Source organism: Nicotiana tabacum, chromosome 17 (assembly GCF_000715075.1).
Source record: "Nicotiana tabacum cultivar K326 chromosome 17, ASM71507v2, whole genome shotgun sequence".
Taxonomy (NCBI): Eukaryota; Viridiplantae; Streptophyta; class Magnoliopsida; order Solanales; family Solanaceae; genus Nicotiana; species Nicotiana tabacum.
In genome coordinates, this window is record NC_134096.1 from 41,760,258 (window position 1) to 41,783,074 (window position 22,817).

At 37.2% G+C, this 22,817-nt stretch overlaps 1 protein-coding gene across 1 annotated transcript; it reads right to left on the minus strand.

Annotated features, from left to right (window-relative positions):
* Positions 1-572: 572 nt before the first annotated feature.
* Positions 573-908, minus strand: LOC107805380 (uncharacterized). The gene has a single exon (XM_075235505.1). It carries the CDS (start codon positions 906-908, stop codon positions 573-575), a length of 336 nt encoding a protein of 111 aa, XP_075091606.1.
* Positions 909-22,817: the final 21,909 nt, after the last annotated feature.

Sequence of the window (22,817 nt, forward strand, 5' to 3'; positions counted from 1 at the left end):
GTATCCAGAACTAGTGAAAACAAAATATTGAAAGAATAAGGAAAAATGAATCTTATTGATAATCGCAACTTCCTTTCAAGAGAAAAGAACAAGATCTTTCAAATAACACAGAATAAAATATAAGTGATTGACAATTTAATTTCGTGAATTTTCCGATGATCGTACAAGATATAGTAAGATAGTTTATATAAGGGTACAATATGTAACTGTTTTGTCTTGCTTAATTCTCGTATGTTACTGTTATTTATTACATTGATTACCCCGTTACATGGGTAAATTGTAACGGTTATGGTAATAATAGCCAATCGCGCACAATCCAAAATTATGCTGGTTTCTTTTCTTATTCGTGGCTATTAATGAGCCTACCTCCCTCGTGGTCTTATCCATCCCGCGCCTATCTCTTCTTTTCCAGCTGTCAGGTACGATATTTTTGTAAACGATCCCGAGGGTGTTTTACCCATGCCTTCTCTAATCTTCACTCTCCTTTATCGTTTTGACTCTTATGTAAGCTGCCAGCATATCAATAATCCACGAGTCTACTTTTCCACCAATACAGTGATCAGTAGTCACTTTTAATAGACCTCAGGTATTCTTTGAAGACGGGGACGCCATGATGAGAACTGTTTACGCTGAATATTATGATGATGAGAGCCATCAGCCCTGGAATTCATCAACATTGCAGATAAAACTTGGTCCACCGTCACGCCCTGCATCTGCATGTTCACTCTTCCTAGCATTTCCTCCAGCTCCTTCTTTGTTATTCTGATTTTCATCCCTCTCTTACTATTATTAGTATTAATTCCCAGCAGACTTTCTTTCTCTGCAACAATACCTGTAGGTGACACTGGTTCTAAGTCATCTCTTGCCCATACCATATTGGATGATTCATGTTTCAAACAGTTTCCCATCTTCACTTTCTCACAATTTGTTTTTTGTTGTTGCTCCAAATAAGAAAAAAAATGCAATGTATACAAAATATATGTTTACAATGGAAGACGTGCATCTATATTTATATATAGCTAGCCACCAAATTCGTGTGTGGTGTGGCTTTTTTGGGGGCTTGGCGAAAGTGGTGGGAAGGACACAACGTGGAAAATATGTGTTTTAGCCACCATTAGTTGACTAATCAACTACTCCGGATTTCTTTCTTTTTCTACCTTTTTTCTTTTCTGTAGTTTTGACAATGAAAGTGTTCTGGAAGTTGGAATTGTCAATACAAAATCGGAATCTGCTTTATCCGCTTATTTTGGCTAAATGGTTTATTATTCAGCCTTCTAGAACTGTGGTTAATTTTTCTATTCAATTTTGTCTTCTTAATCAGGAACCTATTCTTGCCTCTCCGCACGTGTCCTCAGTTTGGCCTAATTCATAAGTGGAACATACTTGCTTACTTCTTGCTTATACTAAATAAAATAATTTAATAATAAAAATCACAAATTAAGTGGGAAACAATGTCACTTAATCATGATTAAATGACAAAATTTTCTATGCGATAGACATGTCGTACATTCGTTTGTTTGACATATATAAACATCGTGTATAAGTTAGTTGTTACGCTTAAAGCGACACTCAAAAACTGCCCCTTCCAGAGATATGCCCTACGCTTCCAAATGGCTGCTCGAAGAAGAAACCTTCTAGTAGCCATTTTTCTCTTCTAATCTTTATCTATTTTGACTTACACAACTCTTAACTTTTTGCATTTGCAACATTAAAGATTACCGTTTTCTCACTTTCTTAGGATCAACTTCTTCCTTTTTGGAGTGTGGGCACATTCCAAAGTTGTGGACCATGGTTTCATTGGTTTGAGACCTTCAATTTGACATGTTTGACTAGTAAAATTGTACATCCAGAACATCCTCGCTCACAAGATTTTGGAGGGGATTAATTGGAGTTGGCTTCTGCATCTGTACAGTCTACAAAATAGAATTGAGTTACGTTTGATCTCCAACATATAATTATTTTGTCAATGAGTTACCGTTTAATTCTCAAGGAATGTTTAGAAATAGACTATATGTTAGTGTTGAGAGCTAGTGAACTCTCTTCCCCTTTCAAGAAACTACTCAAAGAGAAACAAGCGTAGTAGTTAAGTTAGTCATGATAGTAATAATTTTGTTTCTAACTAGCGTAAAGAAAGAAGGCAGGTGATGAAAAGTAACTAGCTAGTAGCTAGACCGACAATAATTTTGTATTCAAATTGCTCAATTTATCTAGCTGATTCATCTTGTAAATAATATTTGCTAGATCATGAGAAAAAAAGGAAATCCAGGGAGTTCTTGGAGGATGTGTGCTATGTGCTATATAGCTTAGGAAATTGAAGAATAAAGAGCTGAAATTGAATACCTGAAGAGTGAAAGGCCCCGAACGTAATTGAGAAAAATGCTGCAAATGGCTGAGGTTTGGCGCAAAGAAGACATTCAAATGCAGTTGATTTATACAGTGCTAATTCCAGCTGCTATTTACCAAGCCCAACTGCAGTTGATCAACAAGACCCAGTACTGTTATTTACCAAGCCCAACTGCAGTTGATCAACTGGCTCAGTTAACATTTAGACCATGTTGGACCAAAAGGTCCAAAACCTATACTATGTTATGCATTCTCAATAGGCCATATCCACATCCGCCTTTATTGGAATAAATCGCCCAGAACAATGCTCCCAGAGCCCATTAATTTCAGCTGTTTATACATTAAGGTATACAACATTTATCGGCACAGTACTTCACTATCTTTAATCAGAGGTCTCAGATTTGAGCCTTGAATATAAAGTCATTTTTGGTAGGGAATAGTTTACCTCACAAAGTGCAATTTTTCGCCGCAAATTCGGGTTAGTCGGGCCCATGTGAGTATCAAACACGAGTGAAAAATAAAAATAACAACATATATCGGCCCAGCCAATCTTAGAACCTACAGTTGCGGGCATTTCGATTTGACAATTTGACATGTCTATTTTACCTCTGTCAGAATTTATAAAACTCTCTTTTTATTTTGAAATATCTCCAAATGTTTGAACGCATTTTTACAAATATCTCATTGTTTTATACTACTCTCATAAGTGTTAAGTTTAGAATTTTAATGATGATTAATAAAAAAAATACTTGACTAATGTGAATCTACTATGTGTGCAGATTCACTAATCAAATCTATGGAGGCATAAGAGACTTAAGAAGCAACGGCTCTCAAGCATACAAGGAAGGAAAGAAAATCAATCAAGCACATCAAAGAGCCAACGGCTATGATATTCAAATTTGTCCATTAAAGGAATACAAGAAAGGAAGGGGAATCAATCAAACAAGCAAGAGACTCTCAAGCATACAAGAAAGGAAAGGAAATCAATCATGTACGAGAAATTAGGGGAAGACTCAAGAGCAAATGTTTGGGAAGATAAAGGAGCCAATTTGCACATTGAAAATGAATCTGGTTGTACTACACACGCTAAATTCATGAGGCTACCCTTGGGTCCTACTCTTAGAGAATACTGCCTCAAAAGGAAATTCGCACTATCAATGATTTTCCACAATCTCAGAAAAAAGAATCAGAGACTTCATCGAGCACTATTAAAGAAGAGGAGGAAGGACATGGAAGCTTATGCAGCTTTCATCCAAGTTTTCAGTCTTTCTACTTCTTACTAAACAATGTATTCCAAAGCTTACTAGTGTATCAAAAGATAGAGAGAAAAAGAAAGCTATTGAAAAATTATGTAAAGAAATCAGTTGTAACTCGTTGGTGGAAAACGTAAGAAAATCACTCTCATTGTAACTGTCATTGAAGATCTAAAAGAACCCTTGTGACCCAAGGAAAATGGATGTAGGTACCACACCGGTATACAAACCAGTATAAAAATCTCTGTCTCTCCTTTTCATTTTTCATTACTTGCCTTTACATTTATTTAGTATACTAACTACTTGCTGCGGAATTATTATAGTCAACTGCGAGCCAAAGTTAGGTGACTAAAAGAATGTTTAGAATTCATACCCACCCCCTCCTGTACTTTCATTAGTATCAGAGTAAGTCTCATACTCGGAGGAAAACATTTGCTTAACAGCAAAGTGAGAAAAGATCATGGGATCAAATACTATTGTTGGAGTACTATTCCAAGAACGAACCTCACAAGTTATACCACCTTACTTCAATGGATAACATTTCTCACATTGAAAAGTGCGCATGAAAACATATGCAAAGTCATATGATATCAAAGTCTGGCGTGTAATAAAACAGGGAGATCTTCCCATGCCACCATCAAAGAAGGATAAAACTACTGAAGGCCAGGTATCTTATGAACCATTAGACCTTATACTAATGAACAATCTGTTGTGGTGCAGGTAAAGGCCAAAGCCAAGAAGAACCTTCTGTATAATTCAATAAGTGCTGAAGAATACGAAAAGATCCAAAGTTATGAAACTGCGAAGGAAATGTTGGACAAGCTAGAAGTTACCTATGAAGGAACAAACAAAGTCAAAAAAATAAGAATAAATCTACTAGTTCGTGACTAAGAACTATTCCAAATGAAAGATGGAGAATCAGTGAAAGAAATGTTCTCACGGTCAGCAAAATTAATGGAGATCTGAAATCCTTTGGTAGACCAATCAAAAGTAGAGAACATGTTAGGAAAATACTAAGGAGCCTACCCACCATTTGGCACTGGAATGTCAGGATCTTGACAATATATCATATGATGAACTCAAAGGTGATCTAATTGCCTTTGGAAAAACTCATTTAGACAGACAAGTACAACAAGAAAAAAGAAAGACTGTTGCATTTAAAGCAACAATGGCCGAGTCGAAAACAAAGAAGAAGAATCATGTGGAGAACAAAATGAGAACATAGCTATGCTCTTTAAAGTTGTAACAAGCATGATGAGGAGAAACAAAAATAGTAGAAGAGGTAAACCAAATTTCAGAAAAGGAAGAATGGCAAATGAGAATGACAAAAATGATGGAAAATGCTATGAATGTAGAACACAAACACATTCAAGAAGAATTCCCTAAACTGAAGAAGAAACTCAGCAGAAATTATCAAAAGAAGAAGTCATTTGGAGCATGGAGTGATGAAGAAGAATCTTATCGTGAGGAAATTGCCAACATGTATTTCATGGCCATCAAAGAAGGCAGTGATAAATATTCCGGTGAGCTTGGCCTCATGACAGACGAAGGAACAAGTGAGGTACGTTCGCCTATGTGTCCTAAATGCAATGAACTTCAAGAATGTATTAATATTGCTCTTGCAGATATTGAGAAGGTTCTACATGAACTTCGAAAGATTCAAAGAGAAAAGAAAGACTGGGCACTGAAACTAGAAGTATGTAAAATTGAAAGAGACATGCTTTAAGAAGTTCATGAACTTCAACTTTAACTGAATGGAGTACAAAAATTCACCAGTCACAATTCCATCAAATCAAACCAGTCAACTTTTCATAAAAACTCATTTAGGACAAGAAATCATTCTGCATGCATTGATTGTGGCAAAGATGGTCACAAATCCAATCATTGTAGGTTTAGAAATGACAAAGAAAAGGCCTCAGAAAGTTTTAATGATCCATCTTATTTTTATTGTGGAAAACCTAACCATACATCTAACCATTATAGGTTTAAGAACAATAAAAGGTGGGTTTAGCGACCAAGCCTCGAATCAAGCTAACAACCAGAATACTAACCATCCAGGACCCAAGCAGGTTTGGGTACCTAAAAATAAGTAATTTGTTGTTGCAGGAACACAACAAGAAGAATCGAAAAGGAAAATGGTATCTTGACAGCGCATGTTCCAGACACATGACAGGTGACAAACAACTATTCAAAACTGTCGCTAAACTGGATGGTAGATCAGTCGCTTTTGGAGACAAATCAAAAGGAAATATAATTGGAGTTGGAAGAGCTCCACTCAGCTCATCATGTGAAGTATACGAAATCTACTTGGTAGATGAACTTGGTTACAACTTACTCAACATCGGTCAATTATGTGACAATGACTATGATGTTTGTTTTAAAAAGTATGGTTGGATTATTGAAGATGAATCAGGTAAAACCATTCTATCCGGGAATAGAAATAGAAATGTCTATATTCTCAATAATATTGATAGTCTAGGAAATCAACTTTGTCTAGCTTCTATGATTGATGATCCCTGGGGATGGCATAGAAAACTTGGTCATACTAGCATGCATACTATTCAAAAACTTTCCAAACCAGATCTTTTCATTGGTCTTCCAAAACTAAATTTTTCAAAAGATCAAATTTGTGATGCATATCAATTAGAAAAACAAACTCGGTCTTCTTTCAAAATCAAAAATATAGTCTCTACTACAAAACCTCTTGAAGTTTTGCATATGGACCTCTTTGGTCCAACCAGAACTGCTAGTATTGGTGGTAGAAAATATGCTTTGTTATAGTAGATAATGTTTCTCGATTTACCTGGATTATTTCTCTGAGTCATAAAGATGAAGCATTAAGGAATTTTGAAATCTTCTGCAAGAAGGTACAATGAGAAAAAGGATATTACATCTCTACCATAAGGAGTGATCATAGAGGAGAATTCGAAAGCAGAACATTTGAAAATTTCTGCAATGATTACGAAATCTCTCACAACTTCTCATCCCCAGATCGCCTCAACAAAATGGAGTGGTAGAATGCAAAAATAGAACCTTGCAAGATATGGCAAGAACCATGATTATGTAAAACTCTCTTCCACACCACTTCTGGGCAGAAGCAGTAAGCAACGCGTGTGAGAACATTAACAGAGTCTGATACGACCTATTATAAAAACGACTCCATATGAGCTATGGAAAGGTAAAATACCCAACATCAGTTACTTTCATCCATTTGGTTGCAAATGCTTTATCCACAATAATGAAAAAGACAATCTTGGTAAGTTTAATCCAAAGAGCAATAAAGGTATTTTTCTTGGACACTTTTCCTTAGGTAGAGAATATAGAGTTTTTAATAAACAAACTTTATCTATTGAAGAATCCATACATGTTGTATTTGTTGACGCTAACCCTCGCTTGAGGAATAAAAAACTTCTTGATGACCAGAAAATTGTTATAGTTCCAAAAGTTGTTCATACAGGTGAGGACATTCACGATGAGGTAACTAATCAGCACCATCAGTCGATTGACAGTCACATGGAAAATCGGGAATCACTCACATATGAACAATTAGTTTCTATCGAAAAGGAGTCAGCCTCAGTTGTCCCAAATGAATGGAAAAGTGAACTTAGATATCGACATAAATTCATCATTGATAATCTTCAAGAAGGCATGAAAACAAGAAGATCTCAAAAGTAGACGTCAAATATTACCCTGATCTCTCAATTTGAACCAAAAAAGGTAGATGAGGCTCTTGGAGACAATAGCTGGATAAATGCAATGCAAGAGGAACTTGATCAATTCGAGAAGAAAAAAGTATGAGAGCTTATCCCTAAACCCCCTAATGCATCTATTGTTAGAACAAAGTGGGTTTACATGAACAAGCTAAACGAGTCTGGACAAGTGGTATGAAATAAAGCTAGGCTGGTTGCCCAAGGATACTCGCAACAAGAAGGAATTGACTATGAGGAAACCTTCGCTCTTGTTGCTAGGTTAGAATCAACTTGTATACTATTAGCATATGCTGCTCTCAAGTGCTTTAGACTATTTCAGATGGACGTGAAAAGTGCGTTCTTAAATGGATTCATTGCTGAGGAAATGCTCGTTAAGCAACCCCCAGGATTTGTAAGTGAATCATTTCCAAATCATGTATACAAACTGTCCAAAGCTCTATATGGGCTGAAGCAAGCCCGTAGAGCATGGTATGAAAGGCTAAGTTCATTTATAGTCAAACATGTATTTGATCGAGGTAATATTGACACTACTCTCTTTATTAAGCGCTCAGACGAAGGTAATTTAATTGTACAAATTTATGTTGATGATATTATCTTTGGAAGTACTAACCCAGAATTATGCAAGGATTTTTCAAAATCATGAATGGGAAATTTGAAATGAGCATGATGGGAGAATTAACATTCTTCCATGGGCTACAAATCAAGCAATCACAGAAAGGGATCTTTATTATCCAGACTAAGTGCAGAAAAGAGCTCATTAAGAAATATGACATGTCTAATACCAAAGTCATAGGGACTCCCATGAGTCCATCAACCACCCTTGATAAAGATAGAAATAGTAAGAGTGTTGATGAAATAATATATCGAGGTATGATCGGTTCTCTACTTTATCTTACTGCTAGTCGACCTGATATCATGTTTAGTGTCTGCAACTGTGCAAGGTATCAGTCAACTCCCAAATAATCTCATTTAATTGATGTTAAATGAATCATCAGATATCTGATAGGGACAGTCGACTATGGACTATGGTATGAAAGCTTAAATGTCTTTGATCTCAAAGGTTTTTCATATGCAGACTTTGCAAGTGATAAAATTGACAGGAAAAGCACAAGTGGAACGTGTTAATTACTTGGAAAATTTCTAATCTCTTAGCACAGCAAGAAACAAAGTTGTATTGCCTTATCTATCACTAAAGCAGAATACCTGGCTGTAGGCAACTGCTGCACACAAGTTCTATGGATTATGCATCAACTTTTAGACTATGATTTACATCTCAATTGTGTTTCAATTATGTGTGATAACACTAATGCTATTTGTCTTTCAAAATATTTTGTGCGTCATTCTAGAGCTAAACACATTGAAATCAAGCATCATTTTATCCGTGATCATGTTGAAAAAGGTGATATTGTGTTAGAATTTGATAACACTGAAAATCAGTTGACAGATATTTTTACAAAACCTCTACTTGAAGAAAGATTTTGTTTTCTTCATGATAAAATAGATATTGTTTTAAATCCCGTTTAATTTCTCTAAGTCTCATTTTCTTAAATGAATGCTCAATAATGTTTTCAAAATTTCCGCTCCCTATTTGATTTGATTACTCTGTGCATACATTAATTGTGTGATTGACGACGAGTCTTTATAAGGCAACTTTTCAGTTGCCTTTCACACGTTTCTCCAGAACCGAGGCAACCATTCATCATCATCTTACCTCTCTTTTTAACCCCCTTCTCGTTCATATCACCTACTCACAAAGAAAGGAAACTATGTATTTTCTCTCATGGCCCAAACCAAACCCTCTACATCTTTCTCTATGCCTCAAAGAAGTCATGATTTTAAGAAGAACCCACAAACCGATGATCTCATAGATGTTGAATCGTCAGAGAGTTTAGACCATCAACAGTTCGAAGATGAGTCTAGTGATTCACAGGAGGAAATCCTCATTACTCAAAAGAGGGTTGGAAAACGTCCAATGGAGTCAAACCCCAAACAGTCGTCTCAAAAGAAGGGAAAAATTGAAAGTGTAGAATTTGGGCCTGAGGACAAGATGAATTTCTATGGTCCCGAGGAGAAAGCCAAATTTGTTGCCTACTAAGGAAAGTCGATTGCCTATGGACGCACTGTAAGTTGAAATCTATATAAAAACTCTCATTGTGATGTTATCTCTGTGTTTAAAACTCAAAAACTTCTCTCTCTATATGCGATTGTTGGTGACACTGTTAATGAAGAGCTTGTGCATATGTTTTATGCTAATCTATTTGTGAATGACAAAGATGACTTGGAATCCATGGTCTTGGGAACTCGCATCATTCTTAACTCTTATCAGTTTGAAAAAATCTTTGCAACTAAGTTTGTTGGGTATAGTTTCTTTGTGCAATATTCTTGGCCTGATAATTTCGAAGTGTCTTTTGAAGAAGCAAAAAGTGTTCTGTCTGAAAACCCACTGATATTGGTCCTAAGCACCTGAAATTTAAGCATCGTGTTCTAGCCCATATTTTTGCTACCACGCTGTTACCCCGTACTAGTTCTCTCATCACCTTGTCTGTTAGAGATTTGTTTGTTCTGTACTATCTTGTGAGTGGAAAAGCTATTGACTGATTTGCTTGGGTACGTCAGTATATGCTTGAAAGCATCAGGTATGTATCTTCTTTTGCTAACATCTTGCCTTATGGTTTACTAATCTCTCATATTTTGCAAGTCATAAAAGTGGATCTGTCTCCCATTTGCCCTTAAGATTATTTCCAACACCTATGACAAGACTGCCTTTGCTATGATGGGGTACACTCTGGTTGAGGAAACTTGGTTCAAGAAAGACAAAGCACCGGAATCGACCCCTCAACAGGGCACTAGAGGAATTAAGTCTGAAGCAAGCAAATCCTCTTCCTTAGAACAGCTGCTACTGATGCATCAAAACATTACAGGTATAAGGAATTGCTAACCTCTATGCAGGAACACGTGAACAAAATTAGGGATGTGACAAAAGAAACTGGAGTAGACGTGGTCACATTAAGGATCAATCTTCAGGGACTTCATCGAGCACTATTAAAGAGGAGGAGGAAGGATATGGAAGCTTACGCAGCTTTCATCCAACTTTTCAGTCTTTCTACTTCTTACTAAACACTGTATTACAAAGTTTACTAGTGTATCAAAAGATAGAGAGAAAAAGAATGTTATTGAAAGATTGTGTCATGAAATCAGTTATAACTTGTTGGTGGTAAACGTAAGAAACCCACTCTCGTTGTAATTGTCATTGAAGATCTAAGAGAAACCTTGTGATCTAAGGAAATTGGATGTAGGTACCATACCGGTACACGAACCACTATAAAAATCTTTGTCTCGCTTGTTCATTTTTCTTTACTTGCCTTCAAATTTATTTAGTATACTAACTACTTTCTACAGAATCACTCTAGTCAACTACAAGCCAAAGTTAGTCGACTAAAAGAATTTTTACAATTGACTTCCCTCCTATACTTTCAATAAGGTGTTTGAAACTCATAACTATTAACAAAGCAAATTTAAGTTTTGATATAATATTTTCTCTTTGGACTAACTTATCAACTATTACTTTAAAAAGTTTCTTTATACACTAGCTACATTTTTTTAATGTGAAAGCTGAATTACCATTTTAAACTTTGTACCGTTTAAGTGGAATCACATGAAAGTAACTTCTTTTTTCGGCTGATCCCAAGTAGCAACGAAAATCTTAAAGCTTAAACCAGAAGGTCTGCTCTCTACTTATTCACTCATCTGTTTCCTTCTTATTGTAGCCTGTAGGCAGGAATTCTTTCGTTGCATGTAAGTTGTAACAACATGTTTTTTAAAACAAAAGCAAAACGTCATAGGAATGTACCAAGATTAGTTGTGTAATTATAGAGGGTCCATCAAGGCTGTGGTCTATAATCTTAATATTTCCAACTGCCACTAGCTAATTATATTCATTTATTCTTCGCATCAAAATTAATGAGAATTTACTGTTCTGTGCTTAATAATTGAAGTATTGTGATAAACTCCACCTAATCATAGAAATGGACTTCCCAACAGTTGCATTTTAATTTCGGCTAGCTATAGCCATAGCCTAGCTACTTTCCAGGTCTGTTATTATATCCAAGTGGGAGATGCATCAATCACTTTCAGTAATTGTTATGTTGGCCCCCATGGCCGAAGCTAGGGGTCAGAAGGGTTCATCCAAATTTCTTTTTGCCGAAAATTATACTCCATATATTATTTTAAAATTATTATATATATATATATATATATATATATATATATATATATATTCTCTTGACCCTTTAATGTACTTCTTTTATATTTTAAATCATTATTCTGCTGGACTTGGCCCCAAATATAAGGAAAAAGTTAGCTGCTACGTTTATTGAACCTCTCGAGGAGACAAATTGTGTAACTTCAATAACATCAGAGCAGGGGTATTTAGGTCGATACATATTGGTTCACGTACTTTTCTCTTTAAATTATGTATAATAATATTATATTTTTTTTAAATTATTTAAATATATGTGTACCTATTCATGCTCAAAGACTCCTATAGTGTAATAATTACTTGATGTATCTCTACAAACGATTCAAATCTCACACTAGAGGGTCTTATTTCGGCACGAAGTATAGATATATAAGTGAAAATCATTAAAATTTTAAAAAGAATATAACTTTAAACATATAATTTTAAAAGTGTAGCGGACTCATGATAAAACTATAGATGAATATGTCAAATATAAATTCTAAATTCACTTCTTCGTAATAGTATACTCATCCTTTTGAAAACCTGGAACCGCCTCTAAATGTGAGTTGTATACTCCTCAGATATATCGATCTATCTGTCAAAGAACAAATAAACAAGACAAATAGTTCGTCCTGTGGGAATTGAAATAGATTAAAACTCAAACTCTAAAATAATAAAGTGTCAGTTATCGGTTGCATTCGATTTTGTTAGATCTAGTTATTGTTTCACGAGTGAACTGATATTTATTTTGTTTTTCTTTTCCTTTGTGCAGTCCAAATAAATTTGTTAACTTTATGGAAATAAAATAATCACGCCTAATATATAGTAGTATGATTTTTGTAATTTATAATAACTTAAATGAGTGTAACGATCCGATTGGTCGTTTTGAGTACTAGCTTTCCTTTCTGTGTTTCGAGACTTTTCATAGCTTTATTTGATGATTATGACTTGCGTGCATGGTCCGTGCCGATTTTTTTAAAATTTAAATGTGAATTTTTAAAGAAAATGTGATTTTTTATTTGAAAAACTACTAGAGTTGATCTCGGGGAACATTTTTTGTAAATGACTTCGAATCGGTGTTTTGATAATTCTGATAGGTTTGTATGATGATTTTAGACTTGTACGTATATTTGGTTGGGGGCCTGGGTGACCCGAGGCCGTTTCGGCGCATTATGTGAAAAATTAGAAATTTGAGTTTTAAACTAGAAAGTTTTGAGTTTTGATGGTCGATTCTTAATATTTGATGTTATTTTGATGATTTGAGTTAGCGAGCAAGTTTGTATGATGTTATTACACTCGTGTAGATGTTCGGATTGGAGCCCGAGAGGCTCGAGTGAGTTTCAGATAGGTTGCGGACCATTTTGGCATAACTGTGTAACTGCTGGTGTTTTGAACATGCATATCTCGCATTTGCGAGGTTCTGCTTGCAAATGCGAGCACCGCTTTTGCGAGGGATGGCTCGCATTTGCGAAATTGGGCTGGGGCTGGGCACTTCACAATTGCGAAGTATGTATCGCAGTTGCGGACATAGGGTCTCCACTTTTGTGATAAGTTGGTCGCATTTGCGACACACTGGCCGTGGGGGGAAGCTTCGCATTTGCAAAGTCATGTCCGTATCTGTCAGTGATCACGCCCAACTATGCCTCCTAAGACGTCTAGTGGTCATTGCAAATATAATCCGTTTTATAAGTGCGGAGCCGAATCCCACAAGGAACTAACCTACTAATCACAACCACTAGTTTCGCATAAATTCAAGTAATCACCCTTCAGAAATATTAAATAATAGTTTGAGTGTTTATTAACTAAGCGCAAAGTAATTAAAATGCAGTAATTTATAACTAACAGAGCAAATATTGTAGACAAGATTTGGAAAAGTCTAGGGTTATGATTTTTTCTATTGTCAGAATCTCCTCCGCTACGTTTTCTATAAATTCGCCTAAGTATTCTCTACCGATCGTGAGTACTTTGGGTGTCGTAACTCTCTCTCGAGCAACTATCATAATTTACTAGACGTATTCTCTCGAACTATGCTAGCCGACACTAATTCACCACTCATTACGATCGCACCAAGATTTTGTTATCTCTAATCCCGCCTTTGAACCCTTTGTATTCATCTCTCAAATATGTAAGGAGTGATATTGTTCAATAACTACCTAATTGCGTACTCTCTCTCGAGCATTACATACTAAATAGGCATAGTTAATTCAGAGCTCTTAAATCAACAACAATGAAAATATAGTTGAATAAGTAGAGAAAGATCAATGGCAAATTTATTTTAAACGCAGTAGAAAATCATCTTCAATAGGTTCCATCAAACCCTAGATGAGAGAATTTAGCTACTCATAAATGTATAAACAATCATCATGATGTTCAAAGACATTAAACTACAAAGTAAAGAGAAACGGAGGAAAAACACGTTTGATTCTTGCTCCACAGTGCTCTGTAGCCTTTTGCTTCTCCAAAATAATGTCCAACCCTTTCTCAACTTGTTTAGGGAGTATTTATATGTTAGGGTCGAAGTCCTTGAGTCCAAATCCGGGTCGAAGTCTTTTAATTCGTGACTTTTCATCACCTGGCTATAGACCTCGCGAAGCCACGCTTATAGCGCGGTCAGCCTGGCTACAGAGCTGGATACGCCTGGCTTGTAGTGCGATCAAGTTGGCTATAGATATAGCTATGCTTGGCCTGTAACACGATAAAGCTGGCTACAGAGTTGGCTACGCTTGGCCTGTAGCCAGGCTTGGGTACTTTGTGTTTTTGTGCTCTTAGTTTTTGCATTTTCGTCCTCTTTTCTTGCAATTTTCATTCGACTCTTTCTTCCGATGCTCCTACACATAAAATAATATAATTTAGCTCAAATATCGCACAATTAATCACTAAACCAACAAAATATAAGGCGAGTAATGTACTCAAATTATAGCATTTTGGCCAAACATCACCCATGTTCGCTTTTGCGATAGTGGAGGCTCAGAAGCCGGTTCGCAATTATGACCAGCTGTTCGCTTTTGCGAACGTCACACTTACGAACAACAGTTCGCATTGCGAAATCTGCAGCTGGGTAAAATGTGGAGATTTAGGAACTTAACTCATTTTACACCATTTTTCAACCCTAGATAGACTCAATAGAGGCGATTTTTGAAGAACCACTTCTTCCCAAATTCATTAGTAAGCAACTTTAATTGGGGTTTTGGGTAGAATTTAGGGATTTTGTAAAATTGAGGTTTAGACCTTAAATTGAGGTCAGATATCGAATCAAATCACATATTCGAATTCAGGAGTGAATGGATAATCGGGGTTTGGTCTTAATTTTGAATTTTGACCACGTGGGTCCGGGTTGACTTTTTGTTGATTGTTGGAATTTTGGCAAAGATTGAACCTTTATTGATTAGGGATGTTTTCTTTAGCATTGTTTGACTTTCTTAGATAATATTTGACTTTGTTTTGAGGAGTATTTCTAAGGGAGACAATATTGGATTGTGGAATTATGTGTCTTGCCTAGCTTTGTTGAGAGAATTTTTCCTACTAAATAATATTATTTGCTACATGTGGGGGTGATGTATATATGAAGTGACGATCGTATATGCATGTGCGAGAGTTTCCATGCTCAGGAGGGAGAATTATATGCTTCTTTGTGCTTGTTGAACTTGGTGATCCTTTGATTTATGCATCACTTAATTCTATAACTGATGACTTTAATTATCTGTGCTAGAGATCATGTTAGAACGTATGGCATCTTAAAAGGATTTAACGCACTATTTTTTAGATTGGTTTACATACATAACTTGATTGTAGTATCATGAACCCATATCTATACCTATTATTGTCATGTTACTTGAGCTTCTTTATCCGTAATAAGAAATGATGATTGGGGCCTTAAGGTAATGTTTGGCACGATGGGTATTTCTGTACGGTTGATATGATATTGGTATGAAGAGTATTTTCATGCGGTTTGAAATGAGATTGGAATGTTGGTTGTTACCATGCGAAAAGAAAGAAAGTTGGATTTCTGTTATGATTACTCGTTCGTTAGACATATACATGCTTTCTACCTTGGTTTCCATCTATATTTTCTGCTTTGTATGTTACTTTTATGCTTGTCTTTATGGGAGTTTACCTCTATATTTTCTATTTGGCCTCTTACTTTAATATCTATAGGTTCCTATCTTATTGGTTACCATTACATCTATGTTTTTACTTGAGTTATCATTGTTACCTGCCCATACTTAGGTTATGTTTTTACTTGTTGCTAGCCTTTACTTATTACATGCCCTTAATTGTCACGTGATTTACTTATAAAATGTCTTAACCTGCTACATGTTTGCACTTACTATATGTTTTCACTTACTATATATCTTCACTTACTATATGCTTTTACTTACCACACGCTTTCACTTATTATCTGCCTTTACTTGCTACTTGCCTCTTCTTGCTACATGATTTCACATATTTAATGTCTCCATTTGATACATGTTCTTACTTGCCAAATATCTTTACTCGTTTTATGTCCTACTCTTCTTTGCTTAACCGTATTAGGTGACTTTTAGATTGGTCGTGGGTTTTGCTTTTGTGGAAGCCTTGTCATTATATATGGTAGACTATCTTTTGATATTGGACTACCCATCTTACTCTGTTTGAGTTGTATTACCTAGTTGAATATCGCGTGTTCGTTTTTTAAGTGTTACATTGTGAAAATTTCCCGCGTTTTGGTTGTTGTTGTAGTTTCATATGATATTATTATATATTGAGATCGCGTTGCACGTTGTAATAGTGTAAAGATTGATATGGGGTTCAGGTGCTGCAACAGTGTTAATATTGACATGGGGATCAGGTTGCACACCGCAACAACATTGATATTGATACGGGGATCGGGTTGCACGCCACAATAGTGTTAATATCCATATGTGGATCGGGTGTTACGCTATAACAGTGTTAATATAATATATATGTGTGGATCATGTTTGATAAGTGGGGATTTTGACTGCTTATTAGCACCTTTTAGCTTTTGTTTTAGTCTGAAAGTATTGAATTGTGTTCTCGAGACTAATGAAATTATGCAAATTGCAGGAATGCTGAAGTTTGGTCTCCCAAGATGAAATCTGACTCAAAAAGGAGTATTCTGAAGCACATGGCTCAGAATTCCATCTGCGGCCGCAACCTAGGCAGTAGAACCCAACAGGATTTTCAGCAATGTGCAGACCGCACATGAATTGTGTGGCCGCAGAACTGGGCTTTCACTGACAAAGATGCAAAGTTCAGAGAATATGCAAATAGACCAAGTCCTGAAGCCTTTGTGAAGTGTAGACCGCACAAAAATTGTGCGGATGCAGAAGTTACATCGCGGCCGCAATCCAAAAATGTATGGCCGCAGAACTCACCTTCCTGCCAACTGAAGAAATCTGCGGACCGCACATGGAATTGTGCGGCCGTAGAACCTTCCGAGGGGCATTTTTGTCCGCAAATTTTGGCCCTGTATAAATAGACGAGTTTCACAAAATTAGGTCAAGTTTGAAAATTAAAAGCTACTTTAGCTGTTTCGTTTTAATACTTTAGGAAGTTTTACATTATTTTGGTGTTTAAACGTTTGATTTCATCATTTTAATCTTTCATTATGAGTTTAATTAGCTTTTCTTCTTTCCTTTCTTCAATCCCCATTATGAGTAGCTAGTTGTTTACTAGGGTTGTGACCCAACCCTAGTGTGTAAACCTTTTGGGTAATTAATTTAATATTTATTTATGATTGGGTGTTGATTATTTAGCTTAGTTCATGCTTCAATTTTAGAATTAATGGTTACAAACATTGATTCATGCCTATTTGACTTAGTCTTTACTTGAGAAAGAGGAACCTAGTCTAGGATAACTTGGCTAACAAGGAATTGGGTTAATTGAGAGGTTGATTTGCCTAATTAAAGGGTTAAAATTAGAGATAGTAGGAACCCGACTTGAGCTCACATCAACTATTTTGTTTGATACCCATTTGGACTTGAGAAAGAAAAATTGGGCAAAATCACTCTCTGACCGAGTGGTATTAAGTGAGTAACGTAGAGTTGAGAGCTATAATACACCCCAATCAACAAAACAAGTATTAACGTCTTTATCCCATTAGGCAAATACCTAGGTTATGGTCACATCCCTAGGCCTTTAAACTATTTGGAAACATATAAAAAACATTCATCTCTAGTTTATTCACTTTATCTTGCAATCATTAGAGTAATAGTAGAAGTAGAAATCAAAACTCTGTTGTGGAAGTACAATTTTAGGTAGTCCATTCGCTTGCTTCAAATATATACTCCTAACACCCCTCATAACTCTTTGTGGATTCGACCCCGACTTAGAGTTGGGTAGTTATTGTTGCATACGACCGTATCATATCTCTTATTGAGGTGTGTTGTGGACGTCATCAATTTTTGGTTGTCTCTATTGCCGGGGAGCTAAAACGGTATTAGCTATATATTTGGGTTTGTTTCTGGAATATCTTCTTTTCCTTCCTTGTTACTAACTTATGTGAGAAATCGTAGGTACAACCATGGAGAACAATGAGCTGGAAAATTTGCCTTTGGGGGATGTGGACGTCGAGGATGAGAAAGTTGATGATGTTCCTCTTGAACCCCAAGCCAATAGAAGAGGCTGAGTGCCTCATGACAATGTCCCCGCTCCACCCCCACCTCCACCACGAGCGGCTCCACACCGGATATTACCCAATGAAGGATATGCAAGTGTAATAGTCCATCCCCGTATTAGGGTGGGCAACTTTCAAATTACCAATGTGATGCTCACTTTGCTTGAGCAACAGGGGTTCTTCACCGGTGCTCCAACTCAAAATGCATGCAAACATTTGAAGGGGTTTGTGGATACTCTTTCAGGGATCAAACAAACAAATATCTCCGAGGATGCATTGAGGCTAAGGCTTTTTCCCTTCTCTCTACAGGGTAAAGCTTTAAATTTGTTAGAACGATTGCCGAACCATTCCATACACACTTGAGAAGAGTTGGTAGAAAAGTTTATTTCTAAGTTCTTCTCTTCGGGGCACATGGCTACACTTCGAGATGAGATTTTGGCATTCAAGCAAGAGTCAAATGAAAAACTACACGAGATATGGGAACGTTATAGAACAATGGTTAAGGAATGTCCCAACAATGATATAACGGGGAACATGATTCAACAAACTTTCTATCGTGGGATTAACACAACCAACCAATGTGTAGTGAATCAACTTGCCGGTGGGAACTTCATGACTATGCCTTATATGGAGGCGTGTGAGATTTTGGATGAGATGGAAGAAATGTCATCGTCTTTGCAATCCCGGGGAAATGTTCCACAAAGTGATCCAAACATGATCCACTTTCACAAAGAATTACAAGACCATGGGCAAGCCATTGCCGAGTTGACAATCACCACGACGCAACTAACAAAGGCCCAACTGAATCAAGTGCAAACTACCAAGAAATCCAATGCCATGGAGGGAGTGAACATTATGGTGAACAAGAGGAGGACCAAAGGTCCACAAGTGCAAAATCGAGTGGAGAATTATGTGCAAGAAGATAGTGGTTTTGAGCAAGATGATTCTTATAATGAACAAGAGGAGGAAGTGCAATATGTGAACTTTCAAGGGAAAAAAAACTTCCAAGGCCCAAACAAACAATAATGGAGACCTCAAAACAATCAAGGCAATTGTAATTCTAACAATCAAGGCAATTGGAGAGCAAACAACAATCAAAGTAATTGGCATAACAACAACAATCAAGGAAATTGGAGTGGTAATAATCAAGGAAATTGGGGGAGGGGATAACAATCAAGGCGGATGGAACAACAATCAAGGAAATTGGAGTGGTAATAATCAAGAAAATTAGGGGAGGGGGGTAACAATCAAGGAGGATGGAACAACAATCAAGGCAATAGGAGGTCGGGTTTTCAAAGGCCCCTGATGTATCAACAACCGAGCAACCCGTATCCTTATCCTTTCGATGGTCCAAGTTCTTCAAACAATAAGATGGGGCATATTGAAAATATGTTCAAGAAAAAGATGGAAAAGAATGCCGATTCGGATGCCCAACTTGCCTCACACAACACATCAATCTGCAACTTAGAAGTTCAAATGGGGAAAATCTCTCAAGCTCTAAATTCTCGTTCTAAGGGGGCACTACCAAGTGACACGGTAGTAAACCCAAAGGGTGGAAATAACACGGGGCATGCCATGGTCGTTGCTACAAGAAGTGGAAGAGGTGGGAATGCACCAACCTCAAGTCAAAGGCAACTTGTGGATGATGAGCAAGTGGTGCAAGCAGAAGAGATCCCGAACAATGTGGTGCAACCCAATGATGAAGTTCGTATTGATATTGATGATAGTGTGGAAGATACTCAAGAGGAGGTAAACCCTTCTAGGGATCACATTGTTGACAAACCGGAGCCGGTAGTGCAAAAGGCTAAGGCACTATTGCCTAAGCCTCCACCTCCATACCCTCAAAGACTTGCCAAGCAAAATGGTGAGAATTAATTCAAGAAGTTCATTCAAATGATGAAGAGCCTCTCAATCAATGTGCCATTAGTTGAAGCTTTGGAACAAACGCCCGGTTATGTCAAGTTTATGAAGGATCTCGTGATTAAAAAACGATCAATGAATTTTGAAACTATCAAAATCACTCATCAAGTGAGTGAAATTGTGCATTCAATAACTCCTAAGTTAGAATATCCCGGTGCTTTCACGATTCCTTGTACAATTGGAAGTGCCGAGTTTGCTAAAGCTCTTTGTGATCTTGGGCAAATATCAATTTGATGCCCTATTCGGTTTTCAAGACTTTGGGGATTGGGAATCCAAGACCCATCTCTATGAGATTGCAAATGACCGATCGTACTATGAAGAGACCTTTGGAAGTGATTAAAGATGTCTTGGTTCGTGTTGATAAATTCATTCTTCCGGCAGATTTTGTCATCCTAGATTGTGAGGTTGATTATGAAGTGTCGATTATTCTTGGGAGACCTTTCCTGCTAGGGGGAGGCTCTTTGTGATGTTGAAGCCAGAGAACTTACATTTAGAGTTGGTGAAGAAAAAGTGATATTCCATTTGTGCAAGTCCATGCGGCAACCAAATAGCAATAAGGAATGTTCTTTTGTGAACTTGGTGACCGATGTTATTGTTGATGAAACAAGTGCTACAATCAATGTTGGTGATGTGTTAGAGGCTGTCTTGCTAAACTTTGATGATGACGAGATGGATGGTTTCATGGAATGTGTGAATTCTTTGCAAGGAATGGGGTCGTACACCTATGCACCTCAGAAATTATCTTTGGATCTCGAAAATATTACAACTCCTCCTACAAAGCCTTTTATTGAAGAACCTCCTACCTTGGAGTTGAAGCCATTGCCTCCACATCTTCAGTATGAATTTCTTGGCCCTTGTTCTAATTTACCGGTTATTCTTTCCTCTTGTTTGACTAACGTGCAGGTAGATTCCACATTGGCGGTGCTACAAAAGAGGAAGAAGGCTATTAGGTGGAAATTGGTGGATATTCGGGGGATAAGCCCCGCCTTTTGCATTCATAATATCAAGTTGTAGGAGGACGCCAAACCATCTATTGAACATCAAAGGAGACTCAATGAGGCTTTGCAAGAAGTTGTCAAGAAGGAGATTATCAAGTGGTTGGATGCCAGGGTTGTCTACCCCATCTCCAATAGTTCATGGACTTCTTCGGTTCAATGTGTCCCAAAGAAAGGGGGCATGATGGTGGTGACCAATGACAAGAATGAGTTGATTCCTATAAGAACGGTGACCTGATGGAGAGTGTGTATGGACTATTGCAAGCTCAACAAAGTCCATAGATTGGCCGGTCGTGCTTTCTATTGCTTTCTTGATGGGTATTCGGTCTACAACTAATTTTTTATTATTTCGGAAGATCAAGAGAAAAATAACCTTTACATGTCCCTATGGTAATTTTGCCTTCAAGCGGATGCCATTTGGTTTGTACAATGCACCGACGACTTTTCAAAGGTGTATGATGGCTATCTTCACGGACATGGTGGAGGACTACCTTGAAGTTTTCATGGATGACTACTTGGTGGTTGGAGATTCTTTTGATTATTGTCTTGCAAATTTTGATTAAGTGTTGGCTAGATATGAAGAAACAAATTTTGTGCTTAATTGGGAGAAATGTCATTTCATGGTCGAGGAAGGCATTGTCCCTGGCCACAAAATCTCAAAGAACGGAATTGAAGTGGACAGAAAATATTGAGGTGATTTCTACACTTCCACCTCCAACTTCGTTGAAGTGTGTGTGGAGTTTCTTAGGCCACACGGGTTTTTACCGGCACTTCATCAAAGATTTCTCTAAGGTGGTGAATCTGTTGTGCAAGCTTCTTAAGAAGGATGCTAAGTTCAACTTCAATGATGATTGCATGATAGATTTTGAATTGTTGAAGTTCAAGTTGACAACTACTCCCATCATCACCGCTCCAAATTGGAGTGTCCCTTTTGAACTCATATGTGATGCAAGTGACGTAGCGGTTGGGGCTGTTTTGTGGCAACACATCAATAAAAAATTTCATCTGGTCTACTATGCTAGTAAGACCATAAATAGTGCCTAAGTCAACTATACCATTACAAAAAAAGAGCTCATTGCCATTGTGTTTTCAATTGAGAAGTTTCGCACGTACTTGATGGGTGCAAAAGTCATTGTCCATACGGATTATACGGTGCATCATTATCTTATGAGCAAGAAGTACTCCAAAGCTCGGTTAAGGAGATGGGTGCTTTTGTTGCAAGACTTTGATATTGACATCCAAGACAGAAAAGGGAGTGAAAACCAAGTGGTGGACCACTTGTCAAGTTTGGAGGAGGAGAGGAGGCCGCATGATGGCCATGAAATCAATGACTCCTTCCCCGATGAGCAACTCTTGGCTATTTCAATGAAAGATGTGCCATGGTTTGCGGATCTAGCAAATTTTCTTGTGTGTGGAATCATTCTGAATGCGTTCTCTTCAAACCAAAGAAAAAAGCTCAAATGGAATTGTCAAGATTATTATTGGATTGAACCATACCTTTTCTGGATTTTTACGGATGGGGTGATTATAAGATGTGTACTGGAAGTAGAGGAAGGTAAAATTCTTGGGGTTTGTCATTCTTCGCCATATGGTGGTCATCATGGTGGAGCAAGAACAGTGGCCAAAGTGCTTAGTTGCGGTTTCTATTGGCCCACTCTTTACAAGGATGCAAGTGAGCTAGTGAAAAGATGTGATGAATGTCAATGGGCCGGTGGAATCTCAAAGAAATATGAAATGCCTCTC